At 42.9% G+C, this 25561-nt stretch overlaps 1 protein-coding gene across 1 annotated transcript in view; it reads left to right on the top strand.

The window, feature by feature from the left end:
• LOC126162300 (juvenile hormone esterase-like) overlaps positions 1–15279 on the top strand; it is a 91899-nt gene extending 76620 nt beyond the window's left edge. Inside the window, exons 8-10 of the mRNA XM_049918719.1 lie at positions 5103–5256; positions 11995–12124; positions 14213–15279. Of these exons, the coding sequence (XP_049774676.1) occupies positions 5103–5256; positions 11995–12124; positions 14213–14390 (462 nt within the window). The 3' untranslated portion in view covers positions 14391–15279. The remainder of the gene's footprint in view (positions 1–5102; positions 5257–11994; positions 12125–14212) is intronic.
• Positions 15280–25561: the final 10282 nt, after the last annotated feature.

Here is a 25561-nt window from a genome sequence, read left to right as displayed (position 1 = left end):
AAGGTATTTTGTAAATCTGCTCATGATTTCTGCGGACGTCGTATAACTCACTGCAAAACTCTGCGCTGCACTTTGTTACGAGCGTCTTGTGCCTTATAACCTGCAAAATGCGTGTTCGCAAGTGTCTACAACACTAATCTGACACCTGTAAGTTTTACGGATGAGATTTGGCACCTTGACTGTTTTTTGATGTATTTATTTACTTACGATCGCGATTTCGGCAATAGTGTCACTCTCAACTAGCAGTTACAACAACATAAACTGTATAGGGGCACATCATGTTTTCAAAATTTTTTGAGTATGCGTTCCTGTTAAGAGCAAAGACTATGCATTGTCGTATTTCATGGGTACAATTTCTTTTAAATAATTAGCCGGTACAATGACTGAACAGAATGCAATCATAAAATCACCTTATATGGGAAACCGGGCGCTTGTTTCTGGTGGGAAGTGATACGTTCAGTAACCCACCGTGTAGCATATGACGGTTACAATTTTCATTCGTCGTGAAACTGCTAATAGTTTGAATATTGAATACCGTAATTATTACTCTTGTCATCTCCTATAGCACCCATATTCTTTACACTTGGCATCCCGAGTTTGGTGGAAATGCCGTTAAACAGTAGTTAACTTGAAGAGGATGTATTAACTCTCATTGTATTTGTTACATATTGATCAAAGCACTCCCACATACGACTGCACAAAAATTTGCAAGTACACGAATTTTGATCTTCATTGACTGGGCTATTACGCTATCGTCTTAGTCACCTATTTCGTTAAAATTATTCGTTTACACTTTCCCGTGAGAGTAATGAAATCAAAAATACTTTTGGAAATATTTTGCGTAAACTAATTACGTTTAAATTTCGATCTCAGCCTACACAAGAACCCATGCAACAGTTTCGCTGTAACAAGGCCGGAAAGACAAAACGACTTAAAATTCACAGAATTGTTAGGGAAAGTTTACAGAAACGTCAGTTCTACAATTTTTAATGAACCACTACGCCGGTGGCGTACTAATAGCCCAGTCAATGACGACTAGAAATTACCGAATATGTGCAAACTATTCTTATAGTAGAAATTTTTATACAGTATACTAAAACTCCTGACCGGTTGGGCGGTGGTGTAACTGTGTAAATCTCTCACGACGCGCATGCGCTGCGGCTTAGGCCAGTTTCCGACTTGATTGACCACATATGTCCCACATTAAATTGTTCGTCTCGACTTCCTGTATAGCACTGTGGTAAGTTGTAAGCAATTATCATTTACAGCCTTTATTTTAATTTTCCTGTATTTTTACTGAATAGTTACTTCCTGTTAGCTGCTTAGCTGTGTCTGCTCGCTATTTTCTTGCTGCCTAATATTGTGATCAATTATGTATATTATTTGACAGTTAGTTATATTACAAGACATATGTAAATATTCACATACAAGGAACAATGCATTATTGAACAGAACCTCCTCAAATACTGAAAACTACCCATCACAGGTACACAAGAGATAACAGATCTCCTCAGACTGACATGGCACAAAATTACTACACACTTAACAGCAAAATATACAGAAAAACTGATGGGGTAGCTATGGATGGCAGAACAGAGGAACAATAGCTAATATCTTCATTAAAAAACTAGAAGAAAAATATTTCAAATCACACAAGCCATTGATAAGCAAAATTATATACACTGATCAGCCACAACATTATGACCACCGACTTACTATCCATATAAACCCGTCCAGTCGAAAGCAGCGGCACCTGGCGAGGAATAACTGCTAGTCGAACAAATGCACGGCGCATGTTGTATTACTGAGCGTGCTGTCCATGTGTAGAATGGGGAAGGCGCGCGACTATCTCAGTCTGACGGAGGGTAGATTGGGTAGATTGTGAGGGATCGGAGTCTTGGCACGAGCATTTCGGAAGCTTCATGACTGGCCCGGTGCTCGAGGAATGCTGTGGTGCGTATCTTCAACACGTGGCGAAACCAGAGTGAATCCACGTCCAAACGTCGTGGGGTTTAGCGGCCACCCATCATTACAGAAGTCGCACGTCGTCGACTGGGCAGACTGGTAAAACAGGACAGGCGGCGAACTGTAGCGGGCCTAACATCAGATTTTACTGCTGGGCAGAGTACAGCTGTGTCTGAACACGCAGTGTATAACACTGCAGCAGCATTTACGTAGCTTGTACTATGAAATACCAAATTTGGTTTATTAGGTAGTATGTCACCGACTGAACAAATAGTCCTGTCACGGAAAAGCCACGTATAACACTCCCACCGTCTGCTACTGCTGTACCATAACCTCGAAGCTGGAGGCAGGTTGTGAAATAAAACTGTCTAGTTAGTACAATTATGGTATAAAGCAACAGAGCAGTGTTATCCCCTGAGAGGAATTTTGTTAAGTTGACCGTGCTGTACCTAACGGGAATGGCTTATCGGAAATGAAAGTCAGAATTACGTAAATATTCGAACAGTAACAAACAAAATTTTGCCTATCAGCACTGTTCAATGGATAAAGAAAACGGTCGCCAGCCTAACTAGGCAAGAGAATGATTAACATTCTCGTTCAAGTAAATAGTTGTTAGTAACTTTAATGGATAAACACAATCTATACGTTGTCACACGCGAGTGCAGTGAACTCTGACACATACATATGTTTACGGTAAGATTGAAACTAACAGAGCAGCAGAAACAATTTGCAAAATTATAACAGATACCGAAACACGCTATTACTTTCAGGGCTTGCACAAAGTGAATGGTCTTTATATCATTACTATTAACATGCACTTCTAATACACAAGAGAGACAAACACTTAGCAAACATGAGTATATAACGTTTCACAACTGCAGCTTTCTCACTTTTACTACAGCGAAACACAATGTTGACAAAATTGCAAGAAACTGACTCAACTTTTAGATTTTACTACAGACAACAATGTGATCATTTACTTTATAAGTCTCAGTCTTAAGAACTTTTAATTTTGAAGTTAGCAACAGCACTTTAATAAGCAGTTTTAATAGGAATATTTTCAGCAAACAACATTTACTTTAACTCACTCTCTTGCCACCTTAACTTTAACTTTCTTTTTACTATGTTGAAGAGGTATTAATGAGCAAAATTTTGGGCTTTAATGTTCTTTTAGTAAGGACTCTCGGATATCACTTTAGCTCAAACGGAGAGGAACCTGAGAGGTGTTATGATGAGGAGAAAAATCAGGGTAGGTACAAAAATTCAGATATAAATTACCTTATATTTGAGCACACTAACACATCCATTAAGCTGATCCTTCACTGTACATCATTGTAGTATTCCGATGTAATGATTGCGTAATGTGGTGGCAACTGCATGTTGTTAGGTGGATTTGTAGGTAGAATTTGTAGGTAGAATTTCTTGGAGGCGATGATTGATAGCAATCCCAGAATATTTCCAGCTATTTATCCATTCTTCCGAGGCATTGGAAAGCGGCAGGAAAAGCCTCTCTCGGAACCAGCACAATATGCATCTTTTACGTGGCAGTGCACAGACTCGTAGCTCGTCTCCGACTCGTAGCTCGTCTCCGACTGACTATCAGTTCCACCTTTTCTACTTAGGCCAACCACAATTTGCGCGCGCTACACAGTTCCGTTCCCGAGGGGAACCACTACACCGTTTACATACAAACTAACTAAGAACCCTAAGTGAGGATCAGCAATTTACATAACAGCAACCAAATACATTAAATAAAACAAAACATTTACACATATTGACATCTCTACAAAAAATTATTCACACAAAATTACAATTATATACAGTAAGTTTTGTTCCCTCCAAATGGGACAAAGCATTTACAGTACAGATACACTACTTTGCATTGAACCAAACCATGACATCAAAGTTTGTACAAAGAAAGGAGTATACAATTCTGTGTTACCTATTCAATCAATCACATCTACAGAAGCTCAATGATGTAACATTAAATGAAACAAAAGTAAAATAAATCCGTACAGCATAAGAGCTATGGTGTTACAAGTGCAACGAACAATCCTAATGATGGGCCTCCGCAACCGACGACCCATGCTTCTGCCAATGATATAACACCACGACAAATCGGCAACTACAACTGGACATGTCGCCATCGGCACAGGACGTTGGCGCAGTTGCAGAGCGTTGCATGGTGTGATGAATCCCGATACCATATTCATCATGCCGATGAGAGGGCACGAATCTGTTGTCTTCCAGGCCAACACCTACTTGACACCTGTTCTGCAGGACGGAGACAAGCTGATGGGGCTCCATTATGCACAGGGAAACATTCACCTGGGCATCCATGTGTCCACAGGGGCTCGTTAAAGGTAACACGACGTCCAAGGAGTATCGTACACTCGTTGTGCACCACGTACATACCTTCATGACGATCATGCATCCCGATGGCAGTGGCATTTTTCAGCAAGATAATGCTGCAGGTCACAAGGGTGGGAGTGTGGTGGAGGGGTTCGAGGAACCCAGTGGCGAGATCCAGTTGATGTGTAAGACCCCCAACTCGCCAGATCTGAGCTCGATCGAATACCTCTTGTTGTATCTGATTAAACATGGCGCCAGAGCTCATTGCCTCCCTCCCCCCCCCCTCTCCGGAATTTACGGGAATTAGGTGACTTGTAAATGCAGATGTGGTGTCAACACCCTCCAGTGGCATACCGAGGCCTCACTGTTCCCATGTCAGGATGCGTCGCCGCTGCTGTACGTGCCGAAAATGGATATATTGGCTATTAGGTAGATGGTAATAATGTTCCGGCTGATCAGTGTATTATTACAGATACACAGGCGATACACTACTGCTAATAGAAGGATCAGATTTAGATGAACAACTAATCCACCAACAGCTAAACAATCTACACTATAAAATAAAATTTACTATGGAAATGAACAAACTCATTGCTTTTGTGGACCTAAAAATAAGCAACACTAATCGCTGTAATTTGATGTCAGTGATGAGACGCACTTCCTTGTATTTAAATCTGCAGAGCTCGGACTGAGTAGTTCACATGGTATCATACCGTCATCAGTAGACATGACAGCAGAACTGTTAGTGGGATATTGGCCACAGTCCTGTTAATTGTGTGTTTTAGGCGAGAGGTGACCCTGTGTTTCCGTACGGTGCGCAACAGGTGGCCAAGGTGCAGCTGGCTCTTGCCCCATCTACGCCTGTCTACTTTAGCTATTTCGACGTAGACGCCAAGTTCAACCTATACAAACAGATGTTAAAACTCCACAAATATCCAGGTGAGTCCCTTTAACTACCACCAATTTCCTCCATAGGTATGGAAAGCGGTGAAAAGGCACTACGTTTTAACGTGTATTATACTTTCAGAAAGTTTCTCCACAGTTTAATCCTTATATTTTCATTAGCTGAACGGTCATCTTGTCTGAGTGCCATGTGGATGACCTGGGTTCAGTTTCCTGCATTGCTAGGGATTTTCTTACTGAGAGGATGCTTTGCATTCAGCGTCATGGGGCCAACTGATGATATATTTTAATGTGAAAATCTGGCTAAAATTAAGTTTCTCCTTGTGCATAGTGAAGCGGTACTTGAAACATGATAGCTGCAAATAAAAATAAATTAGAACTGTACCACCAAAACGTCATAAAATTCCCACATTCGAGATTAATTTGAAGCCAGTCGCACGGTACATACAGTCATAAGCCAAAAATTTATGGCCACTGCCCATAGCGAGGTTCGATGCCACCTGGTGATGGTGCGGGCATGTGACGCGCCATATGCAAGATCAGCAGAGACGGATGGGGATCACCCTAGCTAAGATATGGGCTGCAAATAGAGTAATCCTTAAGACGAGCGACATTTTCAAAGGACAGATTATTACTACGCAAAGCCTGTGAGCGACTATCTCGAAAACGGCGAAGCTGTTCACGTGCTACTGTCGTGAGCATCTACGCAAAGAGGTAGAAGGACAGTGAAACTACCACCAGGCGCTAAGTGGTTCGCATGCTTGGCTAATCTGTAAAGTAGGATAGATGGTAATCTTGGTGATCTGTGGCATATCTGGCGAAAAATCACAATCACAATTCTGGTGCACGAACAAGTGTTTAGGAACACACCGTTCGTCGTACATTGTTGAAAATGGTATTCCGCATCGGATCATACCTATTTATTCACATGGTGACCCAACGACATCGTTAAGTACGACTGCAATGGGCACAGAGCCAACGGGATTCGAACGTCGATCAACGGAAATGTATTCGCTCTTCGGACGAATCACCATGTTGCTACACTAGGTCGATGGTCGTCTCCACAAACGCGGTCGTCGAGGTGAACGGCGGCTCAAAACGCGCAGCGCGCCACGGTGACAGGCTGGCGGGGACAGTATTATGCTATTGGAGACATTCTCTTGGGCTTGCATGGGACCTGTGGTAGTAATCTAAGACACGCTGACAGCCGCGAATCACCTGAATCCCTACATGCTTGATGACTTCCGCGACGGCGATGTCATCCTTCAGCAGTGTCATTGTCCATGTCTCGCAGCCAAAATCGTTCTACAGTCGTTTGAGGAGAATTACAGTGAACTCACGTTGAAGCGACCGAGTTCTCCTGTTGTAAATGCTATGAAGGCCACCTGGGTCGCTATAGGGCTCCATCACCACGTACTCAAATCAGCGGCCCGTAATTTACGCGAAGTATACGACCAATGCGAAAACATCTGATCGACATACCTCCACAAACATACCAAGAAACTGTCGGATCCCTGAAATCCAGAATCAGTGATGTATTTCTTTCTAAAGACGGACAAACAAGCTATTAAGCATGGAGTCGTAATGTTTTGGGTGATCAGTGCATGTCCACAAGCAAAGATATGGGAAATTTTCGACTCTAAAGACTTCAACGGTAAGGAATGCAAACTGTTCACAATAACAGTAAACGTCTGTGAATACGTGCGAACATGAAAGTCGACCAATTATGTGAAGGGTACAACGAATTATGATCTGAAGAACGTTGCGACTCTTCTGCTACTATTTGGAGTTTTAAAATAAAACTAATGTTTATTAATTTCCACGATATTACCCCGGTAGTGCAATGCGACGAATAAGTAACAAATGTTTGTGGCTCGTTAGTGTCACAAGGGGTTGCCATACACGGTCGCATTCCGTTCCCGAAAATATTGCTCATGGAAAAGACAAGAAAATGTTCCTAAATAATAATGATTACGCATAATTTTTAATTACACTAGTCGCAAATGTAATAATTAACGTTCAGCTAACTGTTTATTACCCTCAGGCACATGTACAGGCCATGGTGACTATACCAATGTCCTATCAGAAAAACTAAATCTTCGACTAATTATCCAGCTCATTGCGCTAAGCCTCTTCGAAAGTTAGTCACGAGTTGCTTATTACGGATCAAATACCAAGTCCCTAGGAGAGTTAAGGTCCTGAACGGTAATACTTCTCGCTACAAATATTTTGCCAACGTAGCTAAACCGACACAGATGCCTCGCACAAACGAGACTCATATAACTTAAAATAAAACGAAATAAAATAAAAACTTGGTTTCTCTCTTCACTCCACAGACAGTGCTCAATAGATACCATCAGTGTCAATCTTATAATGTTTTCTTTTTATTGGTTTTTGCGGTAAGTGGGGACACGCCAGAATTTATTTTGGATTTTAGAGGACCAAAAAAAAAAAGTTTTTTTTTTCACAAAATTTTCTTTACAATGCAAAAAGTTATTAGATGAACTGTGGTTTTTGTTCTGTTTGTCGCATAAAAACTGTTATATCTCTAATTACTTTATTGTAAAATTAAATTGAAGAAGCCACTGACATCATGTTGCAAAATGATGTCTTTGAATGTACGAGGTGCATTCAAGTTCTATCACCTCCGATTTTTTTTCTTCAGACTGGAAAGAGATAGAAACATGCGCATTCTTTTAAAATGAGGCCAGCGGCGAGAATGAGAACTGTTTTAAATACTTAAAATGGCGACGTTTTCCTTACTTGAACAGCGTGCAATCATTCGTTTTCTGAATGTACGTTGTGTGAAACCAATTGAAATTCATCGACAGTTGAAGGAGACATGTGGCGATGCAGTTATGGATGTGTCGAAAGTGCGTTCGTGGGTGCGACAGTTTAATGAAGGCAGAACATCGTGTGACAACAAACCGAAACAACCGCGGGCTCGCACAAGCCGGTCTGACGACATGATCGAGAAAGTGGAGAGAATTGTTTTGAGGGATCGCCGAATGACTGTTGAACAGATCGCCTCCAAGTTGGCATTTCTCTGGGTTCTGTGCACACAGTCCCGCATGACGACCTGAAAATGCGAAAAGTGTCATCCAGGTGGGTGCCACGAATGCTGATGAACGACCACATGGATGCCCGTGTGGCATGTTGACAAGCTATGTTGACGCGCAACGACAGCATGAATGGGTCTTTCTTTTCGTCGGTTGTGACAATGGATGAGACGTGGATGCCATTTTTCAATCCAGAAACAAAGCGCCAGTCAGCTCAATGGAAGCACGCAGAATCACCGCCACAAAAAAATTTCGGGTAACCGCCAGTGCTGAAAAAATGATGGTGTCCATGTTCTGGGACAGCGAGGGCGTAATCCTTACCCATTGCGTTCCAAAGGGCACTACGGTAACAGGTGCATCCTACGAAAATGTTTTGAAGAACAAATTCCTTCCTGCACTGCAACAAAAACGTCCGGGAAGGGCTGCGCGTGTGCTCTTTCACCAAGACAACGCACCCGCACATCGGGCTAACGTTACGCTACATTTTCTTCGTGATAACAACCTTGAAGTGATCCCTCATGCTCCCTACTCACCTGACCTGGCTCCTAGTGACTTTTGGCTTTTTCCAACAATGAAAGACACTCTTCGTGGCCGCACATTCACCAGTCGTGCTGCTATTGCCTCAGTGATTTTCCAGTGGTCAAAACAGACTCCTAAAGAAGCCTTCGCCACTGCCATGGAATCATGGCGTCAGCGTTGTGAAAAATGTGTACGTCTGCAGGGCGATTACGTCGAGAAGTAACGCCAGTTTCATCGATTTCGGGTGAGTAGTTAATTAGAAAAAAAATCGGCGGCCTTAGAACTTGAATGCACCTCGTACAAGTCGTAGACCCAGAATGGCATATCCTTGACTACAAAATGACTCCTCATCTGTTAAACTGCTTTTGTTCCGCCTCCCCCCCCCCCAAAAAAAAAGATCTTTCCCTTCTAAGTAATAAATTTTACATGAATGCAATCTAAATGTGCCTGTGTTGAGAACACTGTCAGGTCGTTCTTCGTATCCGTCAAATTCTTGGTGTTCTTCTGTAGAAGCACCGACTGTTACTGTTTCTATTCACCCTACAAATTCCGGAAATAATACCCTATATTTTCAATTAGTCGAAGTAGAAGTCACATTAAAGTCACCTAATTTTGACTTAATTTATATGACAGGCAGAGAAATTTATTTTTATTCTGATAACTAGGCCTTCATACTAGTGCATACCACTGTGTCTAACATGCTGCTATTTTTGCAGCTTCTCAAAAATCATTAATCCAGTTCGGTAATCAGTGACAACCTCCTGTTACCTACACCAACGTATGAACGTTGTAGGTGCATTTATTTATAGATAGCTCTCACCGAGATCTGTTGACACTTGCTCATATCAGTTTTGACATAATTACTCTGAAAGTACGATAATTAGCGACTGTCTCCCGTCAGCTAACCTGCATACGAACAATTCGATTATATCTATAAATAGCTCTCCCGAAGATCTATCTATGACACCTCATTGAATATCGTATCAGTTTTTCAACAGAGTTAATTAATTTCTGAGAGTGGTAGTGAAACATGTTCTGTACTATGTGTACCTCTGGAAACACTAGTTGTATCAGAAAGATTTCACAGCCAGTCAATTTCCTCTCAATTTTTATCATCAAATATACATTTTTACATATTGAATACCATTACTCCTTTAAGAAATAACGTAATTTGAGCAATGCCACTACGGAATTCTTACCGTCTATGCAGGCAGTAGTTCACAGTTGTACAGCTGCACAGTTTACAACGGTCGCGGTTTTCCATCCACCAACAAATGACAGTCCACCCTGTCGGAGTGGGTCTCGCCTACTAGTCGGCCTGCCCCGTAAACCAGTGGGTGGCTGCTAGCTGGCATTCTACTTTGAAGTTGTTCTTATAGATGGACATGTCATCTGATGAGTATTTCATCTGGTTACGTTACACTATTCATTACAAGACTAATACCAGCTGCGAATGGCGTTACCTAAGGTGGCAGGCATCAGTGCTGCGAATGGTTTGTGAGAGAGTGATGGGTTTTTGGGGTAGGCTAGCTGTTCTGACGACGAGTGTTTGAATCTGAAACTCACTATAGCTGTACAACTAGACATGGAAGCCACTTGATTGATCCCTTCCAGTTTGATGGCGCATTCGTCACACTAGTGACATGCACCTCAGTATTCTTCAAACATTGATTGTCTCTGTCATTCCGGAGTATTTCGTGGAAGATAGAAATATGACATTTTTTCTCTCATCCTCATGTTTGACGTATTTGGGATATTCTCTACCTGGACCATCAATCGGTCGAAGAGATGCTGGTGTGCCCAAAACATGGCGCCCGCATCTAACACCTCTTAGTCTCTATTTCTCGGGAATATTGAGGAATAAACGTTATATAGAACCATCAACCTCCTGAAAACGATCCGAAACGTGTGAGCAACTGTCATAGGAAACACACTGACAAAAGTAGTTCTTTGGGCAGATCGGACGTACTACGCAACTACCGGCACTATGCCTAGAGCACATGACGTAAGTCATCAACACCATAATGATGGTAACTACGTTCGACTCGGTTTCCCAAGACAATGGCTACAAACATTTTTGGAGAACATGTATTATAAAATTAGTGGATAATAACGGAAACATAAAATATTCTCCCTAATACTTACATAAAACTCCATTCTCTCAAACGAGAAACATGGAAATGACTCCTCAGTATACAAATAATTTTACTGGATCGAATGCTACACTGTGTGTGTGGCAATTTTTAGTAGTATACATATTTAAAATTAAGTAAAGGCTGAATACACTCCTGAAAAGAAGGGAAAGACTTCAGTGTTAGAATAACGTTGACAAATGGTTGTACCGTATTGAATGGTAAGGAGGCCACTACGCCATCACTGTAACATCTGGACCTCAAAACGATCACATTCGACAGTGTTCACTGTACAGTGTAGCAATAGCGTTGACTATTGAGTGTACTGTATTCAAAGAAATGGTCATTTCGCCCACATCATAACATCTGTAACGCTAAAACAATCAAGTTCAACAACAGTCACCGGTGAACGTTATTGTATTACACACTGCTCCTTCCCATGTGCGTCTTTTCAGCGGAGAATTCGATCCTGATTTCATCTTTGTGAATGTCGATTGGTGACCCCATCTAACATTGGTGCAGACGGAGCAGCTCTTGGAACCATAGGATATTCAGCGAATAGATTGGCCCGCCTGTCTCCCCGTCTTAAATAACATCGAACATGTGTGCGATGCGTTGGGGAGACGTGTTGCGGAACGTCCACATGCGCCAACGAGCATCCGACAGTTATCAACCGCACTCGTAGAGCAATGGAAAGCCCTGGCGCAACAACTCCGCACTAACCTTGTGACCAGCTTGGGAGCACGCTGCAAAGAAAGCATTGCTGTACGTGGTGATCACACTTCCTATTAGGAACTTTTTGTAATGCCCAGGGGTGTCTTCAGTGTAATTATTGTCTATGAATGAGTTATTTATGTACGTCTCACGGCGTGTTTGTTTCAGTTATCTACTGTAATTTGCCGCAGCAGGTCTTTCTGTGTGTGGTACAAGTTGCATCGAGCGAAGTTACTTGGCAGCCACACATGATGCGAAACTTTCTGTCGTCCTAAATTTTTGCTCACCGATGTATTTCTGCTTTATGACTGTAACCGCAGTAAAATTGCAGAATTTTTTTTCTATCGTAGGAGCTGCTCACGCTGACGACATCGCCTACGTTTGGAAGCCAAGGTTCCTGAGAATCCCCGAACCGACCTCCGTAGAAAGCCGTACCATCGCCAGTATGACCAAGCTGTGGACGAATTTCGCAAAAACAGGGTACACTCACAGTGTGTTACTGCCCTTTCGAATGAATCTAATACAGTTCATGTCTAACAAATTTCTATAATTTTCTAGGTTACTCGTAAGTAAGAAAAGTACAAACTTCCTGGCAGATTAAAACAGTGTGCCAGACAAAGACTCGAGCTCGAGACCTCTGCCTTTTGCAGAAAAGTGCTTTAAATTTTTTTTTCTATTGACCTCTTTTTGTTTGTTAAAGCTCGTTGCATTGGATCGCTGCGGACGTCCCATGACACTGGTTCAAGTTTTTTATTACAGAGTGGAGGTAACCTTCTGACAGAACACGCTGAGCTACCGTGTCGGTGCCAAACCGAGCTCTCCAGACACAACTCACGACCCGTCCTCACAGCTTTACTTCCGCCAGTACCCCGTCTCCTACATTCCCCACTTCACAGAAGCTCTCCTGCGAAACTTGCAGAGCTGCAGTTCTACGAGATTCGCAGGAGAGCTTCTGTGAAGTTGGAAAGGTAGGAGACGGGGTACTGGCGGAACTAAAGGAATGACAGTCGTGCTTGGGTAGTTTAGTTGGTAGAGCACTTGCCCACAAAAATCAAAGGACCCGAGTTCGAGTCTCAATCTGCCACACTGTTTTAACCTGCGAGGAGGTTTGACATCAACGCACACTCCGCTGCAGAATGAAAATACAATTGAAGAAAAGTATGAGCTAAACATTACATCAACGTTAAGTCATTGTACGTGGAGCACAAACTGGGACAGTGTTGCCAACTCCTAAAAAAATGTTCCCCTTAGGATGACTTCGATAACCCCCTAAATTTTCCTTAGAACCTCCTAAAACTATGAATACGCATCTGCGTTTGATAGAAACATTGCACTATTAATAAACAACCATTTGGTTAGGAAGAAATGGTGAATTTATTTACATAGTTGTATTTTATAATCTAAATACCCTATTATGATAAACAGACACTGGCGAATTTTTTCGACTAATTTTTAAGCGTTGTGATGATGTTAATTGATATAAAAATAGATATTTTTATTTAAGAATGTTTGATTCATTATTTGAAAAACTTTGTAATGCTGTTTGTTAACATCCATCCATAGCAGTACAATTCCGTTCAGCGCTTGCGCGGTACGAAGCTCTTTCCCGTTGCCTTGGAGACTAGAGAAAACCATTCCCATCACAGACCAGTCTACTTACATATATGTCTTAGATGTTGCCGACCGCAGTGCCGCCACAAGAGGTACAGATTTCGTGTCCACTGCTGAAGCACGCTGTGTACACTCCTATGCTCTAGTCTAAATGATCTCAACCGCTGTCGTTCACGCGCTCTTTCTGTCTTTCTCTCAGATTCCCCCCAAAAATCCCCCCGTGAAAATGAAGCCCCTCCAAAAAACCTTTTCTATCTATCTTACCCCTAAACTTGGGGGGAAAACCGCTAGTTTGGCAACACTGAAATGGGGTCGAGTAGGACGTCGTTGGTCTTCTTAATCCCATATGGGCATTTACGTCAAATTCGTTCAGGAAACTGCAGAAAAGAAATATGAAGGGCCACACAGTGATTTGAACCCCGTTCCTGCCGAAAGCGAGCCTAATGTGGACCCTACAGCGTGATCTCTCTCGGTGGGTGCAGTACTCTACAGAACTACATTCACTGGAATTTCCATCAAGTTATTCGTTATCACTGGGGTTAGAAAAGAGACCTGTGTCGTGAAGTAGAGTGAAGGCAGCGTTACAAAGAATTTGTTGTCACTACTATTGGACATTATTGGGCGGTATCAGAAGTTTTGTGATTTTTCGTAACATAAGTGGAATATTTAATGGTTTATTGTATTTTTCTATTCTTTCCTCCTTGTCCTGGTAGCTAAACGGAAAGAATATTGTTACAAAGGGCAGGTTTATGGGATCGAATCACAGTCGAGGTCCTAATTTTAATGTATCAGGTACGATCACATTTCAGAAACATGAATTTTTCTTTCCCTTTAGTTATAATGGTTTCCATTAGGTATGTGCTTACTTATGATGCAGCTTTTCTTTGGCAAAACCTATAATACCTGCATCAACATAATTTTCCTGCCGTTCACTTGTGATTTCAAATTTGTTCGCAGAAATCCCACTCCAGACCTGAATGAGCCAGTGCTGGGTGTGTCATGGCCAACTTTCAGCGTAGACAACGGGAAGTACCTGGAGATCAGCAACAGTGGACTCGCCATCAAGGAAAACATGCTCAAGGACAGGATGGACTTCTGGGATGACGTGCACAATAAGAGACTGTATCTGCAGTGAGCGGCTGCAGTTTGGTGATGCCCCTAACGACGTTGTCATATCGAGTACCTGAAAGCGATTATAGGAATCATTAGACAACTTTCAACATCACCAAGGAGAATAAAGAAGCAGTGCATTCTTCGTCGTTATGAAAATAAATACTAGTAGCTCCAGTTGAGTCTTTTTAATATAACAGCAAGAAACACGCAGCTACAGTTGTTACTTTGACCTATTTTACACAACATGTTCCACGTAAGACGCACGTGCTGCCTCCGGCGTTGATCGGAGCTATCGCCGCATGACACTCTGGCCCATTGTTGGAGCAGTCTGTCAACCGGCAATAGACGTAGATGTGAAGGAGTAGCCTTGGAACACGCCACTAGTATTTGCTCACTGAGCTGTGGAAAAACAAAATGAAACCGAATGAAGTAACGATAGAGCATCGACAGGCCAATTCAGATACTATTATCCCACGTCAGTCCTGCAAGTGGCTACTGCAGTCTGTGCATTATTTCAAGACAGATCTGAAATACTTTCTGATATAACGTGACTGTACTTCAACAATTAGATACTGCATGTAAAAGGTTTATTGTAAAACTCACAGAGTTAAAGTCATTATCGAAGTATAATGAAGGCGTAATAGAAAATATTAAAACTAAGAAAAGATAAATACAAAAAACAAGGGTTTTATGGTGACTCAACCTAGATTACAAGCTCAATTCTGGTTAAATACACAGTAGATACTTGTAAATACAAAAATTTACGCAAAACTGCTGAGAAGATGCACAAATGCTAAAACAGGAGAATACTAAATAGTGTGTAATGCTTTGAAAATTACAGTATAATAAACGCTTAGCAAAGTGAATGAGTAGAATGGGTAGGAAAGTATGTGAAACGTGTATAAACTGAACAGGTAAATTTCGAAACAATGGTTGTATTTAGATGAATTAAACACATTAAAATTACGTATGGGCAGTATGCCTCCATTTTCTGTAAGCAACTAAAGGATTCGCCTACGACGCATATAAGAGCAGAATAACCTTTAGCTTTCGTTCTTTTTCTTCAGTTGACTACACGGCGAATTAGAATAGGAGTATTTCTGTTGACAGAGATAATGATTTTTATGGTGATGAGCATTGTTTGGAAATTCATGTTTAGCACTTGAAAAGATGTTAGAGGATGTAACACTGAGTGGACAGCTGGACATTTCTTTTGTTTCGTATTTATCTTATTATGAATTTCAACGACTTCTAAGTTTCTAAATTTTTACATTATGTTCATCTCCCCTGTCGTCCGCCCCCGGTAGCTGAGTGGTCAGCGCAACAGAATGTCAATCCTACGGGCTCTGGTTCGATTCCCGAATTCCCGGGTGGGTCGGAGATTTTCTCCGCTCAGGGACTGGGTGTTGTCCTAATCATCATAATTTCATCCCCATCGACGTGCAAGTCACCGAAGTGGCGTCAAATCAAAAGACTTGCACCCGGCGAACGGTCTACCCAACGGGAGGCCCTAGTCACACGACATCTTTTATTATCTTCCTTGTAGTCATGAGTAATTCTATATTAATACACACATATGCAAATTATCATAATATGCAGGAAATAGCCATTTATTTTTAACCTGGTTTGAATGCATTAATTTCGTAAGGCTAACGCTCTACAACACCTCTACCTTCAGTTTTTTTGTTTACTTTTAATATTTTCTGCTATGCCATGACTGCATTGTCAAAGATAACTTTTACTCTGTCATTTTCGCAGACACATCTCTCCTACCCATTATCTAGCTCACATACCTGAAAACAGTCCCTTATTGTCTGATGATAGCCTTGAAAATCAAGAACACGTTTATAAGGTATATAAATATTGTATAACGTCCACTGACTGTGCCTTCCACAGTGAATAAATACATGATGTACAGTGTACTATATCCGAGGTACTTTGCTGGCCGTTGAAATATCAAAATAAGGAAAGATGGAAAGTATGGCGAGTACGTTGGTCGTGTGTGAACAGTACAGAAACACGAATACACGACTGAATTTGTAGAATGTCTGTGGTATACTGGGAGCAAAATTTAGTACACAGAGCTGTCACCTATAGCAGCAACAATGGTTTTAACCAGGCTGAGCTTTGAGTTGATATGAGCTTGATAGATAAGAGTACATAATTCCATGCTGCTTTAACTCTGTGTCGGAGTTCATCAGTAATAGTGGCCGGCGAGTGGTAGCGTGCCAGTCTCTCATTAATCACTGGCCAAACATTTTTCAGTGGGACAGCGATGTGCAGATCATACTGGCCAAGGACAAAGTCGCACACCATCTGTATCGAGGTGGGTCAGAACAAGACGGGTAAGATGCTGCTGTATCTTCTTGAAACACATTTTGTGAAGACTTCGAACGAAAGGAAATAAAAAAAATAAAAAAAAATTACATGGGATTATCCAAATGAGACGGAATTCGGTAAATGTGATGTACATGTACAGACAAACAAATGGTTACGATTTCAGAAGAATTGGTTGATTAACTCAGGAGAAAGAGCGTCACAATTCGAGCTAGTCAATAACGCGTTGATGCCCTTCTGGCCCTTATGCAAACAGTTATTGGGCTTGGCATTGTCTGACAGAGTTGATGGATGTCAACCTGAGGAATATCATGACAAATTCGGTGCACTTGGTTCGTTAGACAGTCAGAATCCCGAGCTGGTTGGAGTGCTCTGCCCATGAAGCACCAAACTTTCTCAGCTGGAAAGAGATCCGGAGACCATACTGGTCACAGTAGGGTTTAGCAACCACGAAGACAAAGCTGTAGGAACGCGCGCTGTGTGCGGGCGGATATTATCTTGCTGAAACATAAGCTCAGGATGGCTTGCCATAAAGGGCCACAAAGCTGGGCATATACTATCGTCGACGTGCCGTTCTGCTGTAAATGTGTCGCCTATGACGATCAAATGGGCCCTGCTATCAAATTAAATGGCACATCAGACCATCAAACCTGGCTGTCGGGCTGTATGGCGGGCGAAAGTCTGGGTGGTATATCACCACTGTCTGGGGGATTCGGCCTGGAATCACATTGACTACAGTAGAACTGTCTTCAGTGACGGAGTCTCGCTGTAACCTGAGCCTCGTTGACCAGAGAAGTACGTACCTGATGGGATCCCAACCTGTCTGTCGTCCACCATACAGACAGAAACCATGAATGATGGTCTGGAGTGCCATTCGTTTGATAACAGGACCATTTGGGTTGTCATTTGCCTCACTCTTACAGCAAAGCGATACTTCGACGATATTTTACGCTCCGTTTTGTTGCTCTTCATGGCAAGTCATTCTGGAATTACGTTTCAGCAAGATAATGCCAGATCGCACACGACGAGAGTTTTTACTGCTTGTCGTCATGCTTGCCAAACCATACCTTGCACAGAAAGATCTCTGGATATCTCCACAATTGACAACGTTTGCAGCATTATGGGCAGGGCCGTCCAACCTGCTCTCGATTTTAACTAACACGCCAGTGGGACAGATTGTGACACGTTATCCATTAGGAGGATTCCAACAACCCTATCAATCAAGGCCAAACCGAATATCTGCTTGCGTAAGGGCCAGAGGGAGACTAACGCGTCGGGCACACAGTTTTAACCTGCCAGGAAGTTTCATAACGCGTTATTGACTTTCTCAATTTGTGAAGCTCTTTATACTGAATGAATCATCCAAGTCTTCTGAAATTGAAAACATTTGTTTGCCTGTACACATGCATCACATCTACTGATTTCTGTCCCTTTCGGATAATTTCTTCTTGTTGCAAATTCTTTTTTCCCGTAAGGTGTGTAGCGAGTGCTGTCCACATTACCGCTATGAAGAGATGATCGTACGCACAGACAATTAATAATATCACTGCAAGTTCTGGGGCTTTGTGATGATGACAGATGCACTCTTTCAACGTTCGCTTTCCTCTGAACCTTCACATATGAATACATCCGTCATGAGTCTGTACACAGACACACATGTGTCCATTGCTGGCAGTGGGCTAACCACTGCCAGCACATCTCTCTATGCTGTCATGTCAAGCCAAAATAAATAACATATATGTTCTCTCGAGTGATAGTTGCATGGGGCCGTTAAGTTTCTCCCTGACGATCCTCTCACAGGCCAGAAACCCTTCAATAAAACGCTCAATATTTTCAAATTCTCTCCCTTGCTACGTGCAAACTATTAGTTCTACAGGAAAAATGAGCAGAACCTTTTTGTAAGAAATTTAATGTAGTTAATGTACTAGGACACGTTTTCGCAAGAGGTCGTATTTTTCGAATTATTCAAGAGAAACGTACAAAGCGACTTTCAAACGCGTTTTTCTTGAATATATCGAAAATTGTGGCCTCCAGCGAAATCGTAATCCAGTAAAAAACATTACAGTACATTTTTTTCTGTCGGCCTAATAGTTTGTGCTTAGCGAGGCAGAGAATATGAAAATCTCACTCGTGCTTTTTGAACGCTTTGTGGGTTGTGTAAAACCTATAGGTAGGGGAGGCTGAATCCCCCTCTTCGACTGATTGCCTAAATAAACCTCGAGTACTGCTTCCATACGCATGACTGTCACTGACGTGTACTCGCCAGGGTAGCAGAGAGCGCTAATGCGCTGGTTACTGGACTCGGGTACGCGCGTCGGCCCGGAATCGAATCCGCCCGGCGGATTAACGAAGAGGACCGATATGCCGGCCAGCCTGGATGTGGTTTTTAGGCGGTTTTCCACATCCCGCTAGATGAATACCGGGCTGGTCTCCACGTTCCGCCACAGTTACACGACTCACAGACTTTTGAAGACGTTCGCACTATTTCATGGCTTTCAGTAGACGCAGAAATCTGGGGTACACTACTTACGTCCCAGGGGGTTCAGTGTGCCTGCTGGAAGGGCATCCACCCATCCCCTGTCACCAATACTGCCAAATCCATAATAACAAGGCCGACCCGGCGTAGAAGCGGGACAAGGCCCAAAAAAAAAAAAAAAACTGTTGCTGACGTGTGCCTGAATGACTGTCTGCTGTCACTGTCAAGAAGAAACATGTGAAGTACCACCACCAGATTTGCTGCTGTTTCGCAAAATTAATTCAGTGCTAAAACATGGAAACTTGTGGTAATTTCCTATGGGACCAAATTGCGGAGATCATAGGTCCCTAGGCTTACTCACTACTTAATCTAACTTAAACTAACTTAAGCTATGGACAACACACACACCCATGCCCGAGGGAGGAATTGAACCTCCGTCGGGGGGACCGCTCGAATCCTGGCAAGGCGCCGTAGACCGCGATCCTACCTCGAGCGGCAATTCAGTGCTAAGGAAATGCTTACAACCGACCTATTTGTAGCTAGTCACACGTCTGTCCTTGTCTATGGTGGGCATCCTAGTCACACACACACACACACACACACACGCACACACACACACACACACACACACACACACACACACATAAACATTCCCACTTACATAAAGAGGTGTAAATGTGAAATCACAATAATGTTTATACAGCTGTCTAGATTGATAAATCTACTTCTCTGTTGTAACTCAGTTGTTGTGCATCAGTGTAACTAGATTGGATTTTCTTGTGTAAAAGGGACGGTGTCGCTGAGAGAAAATGCTATCCCAAAAGTGCGCGTGTTTTACAGTGTGTCCAATCCGAAAGAGGCCCCCAAAGACACATTGATTAATTAAACATAATGGCGTTTCATAAATATCAGGAAATGAAATGGACATGACATACCTTCTTCACGGAGAAATAAAGGTGAATCACGAAAGGTGGTCTAAATAAACGCCCTCGACATGTAAACACAGCTAAACACGATGCTTCAGATTCTCGAATGTTGCTGCCCAGAACCCTGGTGTTGTCATAGTCGTTACGAACTCACTCTGTCGGAGAAAAATATTTCGACCTCAGCCATGGTCACTGAACTGTTGGTACCAGCCGAGGGTAAGTTCTTCAACGTCCAACTGGTTCACAAATTCCCGAAACATTTCGATGTAAAAATTCAATTCTCACAATAGACCCGAAAAAAAAATGGTCCGATGTTGCGATACTGTGATACTGCAAAGAACACGCCAATCTCTTGTGAATGCAGGGGTTGCTCGCCCAGTGCATGCGGATTTTCATTATACCACAAATCTGTATTCTCAGAGTTTACATAGCCAGACAGGTGTAACACAACTCGTCACTGTACCATGTGTACTGCAATATTCCTTTTCGCCATTACTGTCTTGATAGCTTCCAAAGTAGTAATGATTTATAGGAGCTATGTAGCTTTCTAGCTGAGACGATGTGGTCCATCAAAGTTGTTGGTTAATTCTAAATTGAGAGGTCTGCATTCACTTGATACTTGACTTTCATTGACGTTGTCACCTGCTTCCAACTTCTCTTTCAAGGGATGTAGACTGTGTTCCTTCGTAAAAATAAATACACACGAACGTTCGTAGAAAAGTAAAACAGGATAAAAATAGTGCTAATGTTTAACGTTAGGGACAAAACATGCTGACCTTCAAATATGATTATTACAGATATTTCATCAACATATTCCTCTTCATATGCATAGATATTCCAGCGGGCACCGTAAGGTGTGTGGAGGAGGGTACTCTGCACCACTACTTGCCATTTCTCCACCGACGCGCAGAGTGGCCGCGCGGTTAGAGCGCCATGTCACGGACTGCACGACTCCTCCCGCTGGAGGTTTGAGTCCCCCCTCGGGCATGAGGGTGTGCGTGTTGTTCTTAGCGTAAGTTGGTTAGTTTAAGTAGTGTGTAAGCCTAGTGTAGTTAGCAGTTTGGTCCCTTAGGAATTCACATATGCACACACGCATTTCCCGTTCTGTTCCACTCGCAAACAGGGCGAGGGGAAAACAGTTGTCTGTACGCCTCCGTGTGAACCCTAATTTTTCGTGTCTTATTTTCGTGGTGCTTATGCGCGATGTATGTTGACTGCAGCAGAATCTTTCGGCGTTCAGCTTCAAATGTCGGTTCTCTACATTTTCTCAGTAGTGTTTCCCGAAAAATGTGCCGTCTTCCCTCGAGGGATTCCTATTTGAGTTCCCGAAGCCCCTCCTTAACACTCACGTTTTGTTCGAACCTACCGGTAACAAATCTAGCAGCCCGCCTCTGAATTGCATCGATGTCCACCTCCAAAATGACCTGGTACTGATCCCTAACATTGGAGCAGTACTCAAGAATAGGTCGCGCCAGCGTCATATATGTGGTCTCCTTTACAGACGATCCAGTCTTTCCTCAAATTTTCCCACAAAACTGTGGTCGATCATTTCTTTTCCCTACCATAGTTTTCACATGCTCGTTCCACCTTACATCTCTTTGTAACGTTGCGTCCTGATATTTCAACGGTTTGACTGTGTCAAGCTGGACACTATTAATGCTTCATCCCAACATTACATGTTTGTTCTTCCTACTCATCCGCATTAACTTACATTTTTCGACATTTAGGGCTATATTTCTATTGGTACAAGGTAAAACGAAGCAGTGACTGTGACGACCTTAAATGTCTTCCTTCCTACGTATTACACTGGGGTGTTCAAAAAGTCTCTCCGCAGTGCCGTATGATTGTTAGCCGCGCGTGCCGTATGGTTAGACGAATTGAATTGTGTATTTAACAACAGGGCGGACACTTTCAATATTTAATGTGAAAATTTGTGAGTAAAAATGAATATTCAGTAAATTAATAACTTGCATTTTACTGACAAGGGAACCTCCCCATCGCACCCCCCTCAGATTTAGTTATGTTGGCACAGTGGATAGGCCTTGAAAAACTGAACGCAGATCAATCGAGAAACAGGAAGAAGTTGTGTGGAACTATGAAAAAAATAAGCAAAATATACAAACGGAGTAGTCTATGCGCAAGATACGCAACATCAAGGATAATGCGAGATCAGGAGCGCCGTGGTCCCGTGGTTAGCGTGAGCCCCTGCGGAACGAGAGATCCTTGGTTCAAGTCCTCATTCGAGAGAAGAGTTTAATTTTTTATATAATCAACTTCACTGTCCAGAATTCCAGGACATGTTCAGATTTGCTTGGACATATGCAGGATTTGCCGGTCTACATATGCAAAAACTGAAAACGTTAAAAACATATGTTTTGACAGAGCACAGGGAAACTGTGAAACTGTTGCATTCATTTGTTGCAGTTTATGTGACAAACTCTCATGTTTTCATCACTTTTTTGGGAGTGATTATCACATCCACGAGAAAACCTAAATCGGGCAAGGTAGAAGAATCTTTTTACCTATTCGCCAAGTGTACAAGTTAGGTCGGTCGACAACATATTCCTGTCATGTGACGCACATGCCGTCACCAGTGTCGTATAGAATATATCAGACGTGTTTTCCTGTGGAGGAATCGGTTGACCTATAACCTTGCGATCAAATGTTTTCGGTTCCCATTGGAGAGGCACGTCCTTTCGTCTGCTAGTCGCACAGTTTTGCGGTGCGGTCGCAAAACACAGACACTAAACTTATTGCAGTGAACAGAGACGTCAATGAACGAACGGACAGATCATAACTTTGCGAAAATAAACTTTTCACCCGAGGGAAGACTTGAACCAAGGACCTCTCCTTCCGCAGCTGCGCACGCTAACCACGGGACCACAGCGCTCCCGAGCTCACAGTCTTCTTGATGTTGCCTATCTTGCACATGGACTACTCAGTTTGTATATTTTGTTTATTTTTTTCATAGTTCCACACAACTTCTTCCTGTTTCCTCGATTGATCTGTGTTCAGTTTTTAAGGCCTATCCACTGCGACAACTTATAACTAAATCTGAGGGGGGTGAGATGGGGAGGTTCCCTTGTGAGTTTCATTTCGGTTTATTCACAATGGCATACGGCACGCGGGGCTAACAATCATAGGCACTGCGGACAGACTTTTTGAACACCCCGTATAATGTTAAAGTTTTAACAAATACCATGAGTAAACCTTCTGAGAAACGACTGGTGGCGATAAAGCGCTAACCCACACTTGCAGTATTTTCAACATCTGATGTATTCCCCAGTGCGTAATCAGGGTCTGCATCACTTTTGTCATCAGCGTCCTTGCCAAACATTCATTTGTTTACTCTTTTACAAGATTTTGACGTTGCCACTGTGGCATAGCTCTGTTTTCATCCAAGGACAAGGTAAAACAAATTATGTAGCCGATAAATGCTTTCTAGCAGTTCAAATGGAGCTCCTGGTTGGCAGCGTGAAGTGCAGCTAAACCCACGACGTACAGCATGATCAGATTAGATCTCGCTAAACTGAAGATTAGCATTTTCTTCTGGTGACGCCTTCAGTTGTGGATGTATAAACTGTAACGAATTGTTGTACCTATTGAGAAATCTATGTCAACGGCCTTCGCGCATTGGTAATAATGGTTACCGTCATATCACCGAAGTTAAGCGCTGTCGGACTGGTCTAAAACTTGGATGGGCGACCATCAGACCTGCGGAGTGCGTTGGTAAACGAGGTGCACTCAGCCCTTGTGAGACAAACTGAGGAGCTGCTTGACTGAGAAGCAGCTGCTCCGGTCTCGTAAACCTTCATACGGTGGGGAGAACGGTTTGTTAACCACATGACCCTCCATATCAGCATCCAGTAGGATGACACGGCGGCCAGACATTACAGTTGGGCCTTCATGGCCTGTTCTGACGGAGTTTAGTTTTTTATTGAGCAATCCGTATGTAAAAGTGAAAATCATGTGCAAACAGTAACATAAGATATGTGTAACCATCAGCTGCTGAACTGAACGACGATCCACATAGTTCCATAAGCATTTAACTATGTAGGCTCACGTGGGCGGTGTCGTGATGATTAAAATTATTCTTCGTATTGTAATGCGTCATTGTGTAAAATACCTTCATTATAGACTTAAAATCAACGTTTCGGCAGTATTACAGCTGCCTTCCTCAGGATAAGAGTGGTTTTGGTGGAGAAAACGTAGCTCTATTTACTGCAGACGACAGATGTCAATATTCCACATTTTTGAAAGTTAATTCTTCCTGGAATATAATAGGTTAGTCATGATGGAGTGGGAGACGGTGGGAAAGAAGCTATTCGTCGGCTCGGCGGTTTGGCAGTGATTGGCGATAGTCTGCAAATCAGCATATGGCTTGCGGTGGGTGGGTATTCTTCGTGATGTGCGCGGAAATGCACCGACAGTTTCCCTACAGTTGTTTATGCTGTCGCGTCCGCTCCCGGTGAGGCTTCTGCATGCTCACGGCCCTTTGGGCTGGGATAGTTAGCAGCCAGAACGCAGGAAATCTTGTAGCCGTCTCCTCTGTTGATCTTAGTCTCCATTAATAATTTCTATCTTCTCTCAAATTTTCCGTTGTCGCGTCCACGACTCTTTCGCCAGCACAAGGGACTCCTGGAACAAGAGATGATGCCCATAGTTACGGCGGTGTTCCACCATCACTCATTTAGTGTCCTGTGCTAATCACACATAGCTTTCATATTCTGCTACACGTGTGCTGACGGGTCTCCCCGTCTCCACTATTTAGGCAACTGCGCACTCACAACGTAGTTCATATACTCCTGCAGTATTTAGTTTGTTGACTACAACCTTCGTGGTACTTACAATGTTGTGGATTCCGTGGCTGCTGTGGAAAATCGGTTTTAAACCTACTCGGCGGAGGACGTTGCCCAGCCCTTCACTGCCGCCCTTCACTTGTGGTAACTGCACTGACGGAAGCTTTTCTTCATTGCCCTCTTCTCTTCTTTTATTCCGGCTGGCCTTTGTCTCTTTTCTTATAACGTTGTTGTCATAAACCGTTGGGCGAAACGTGTGGTGTAGCTCTCTGAATTCTACTTTTACGTTGTGTCACTTATTCGGTAAGCATGGACAGTCGGCGTGGGGAGAATTGTATATCTCTGAAATGGATAACGGTGGCTTTCCGCGTGCAGGTACCGAGTTCTGTGGGCTGGATTCCGGTACACTTTGTGTCTCAGTGTCCCATCTGGAATGATATATATATATATAAAAGCACTCCATCTTCAGGTCACGAGTGGCCTACCGGGACCATCCGACGGCCGTGTCATCCTCAGAGGAGGATGCGGATAGGAGGGGCGTGGGGTCAGCACACTGCTCTCCCGGTCGTTAGGATGGTATTTTCGACCGACGCCGTTACTATTCGGTCGAGTAGCTCCTCAATTGGCATCACGAGGCTGAGTGCACCCCGAAAAA

The sequence above is a fragment of the Schistocerca cancellata genome, chromosome 2, assembly GCF_023864275.1.
Source record: "Schistocerca cancellata isolate TAMUIC-IGC-003103 chromosome 2, iqSchCanc2.1, whole genome shotgun sequence".
Lineage (NCBI taxonomy): Eukaryota > Metazoa > Arthropoda > Insecta > Orthoptera > Acrididae > Schistocerca > Schistocerca cancellata.
Note: the sequence above shows the minus strand (reverse complement) of the source record. Positions and strands in the feature narration are given on the sequence as shown.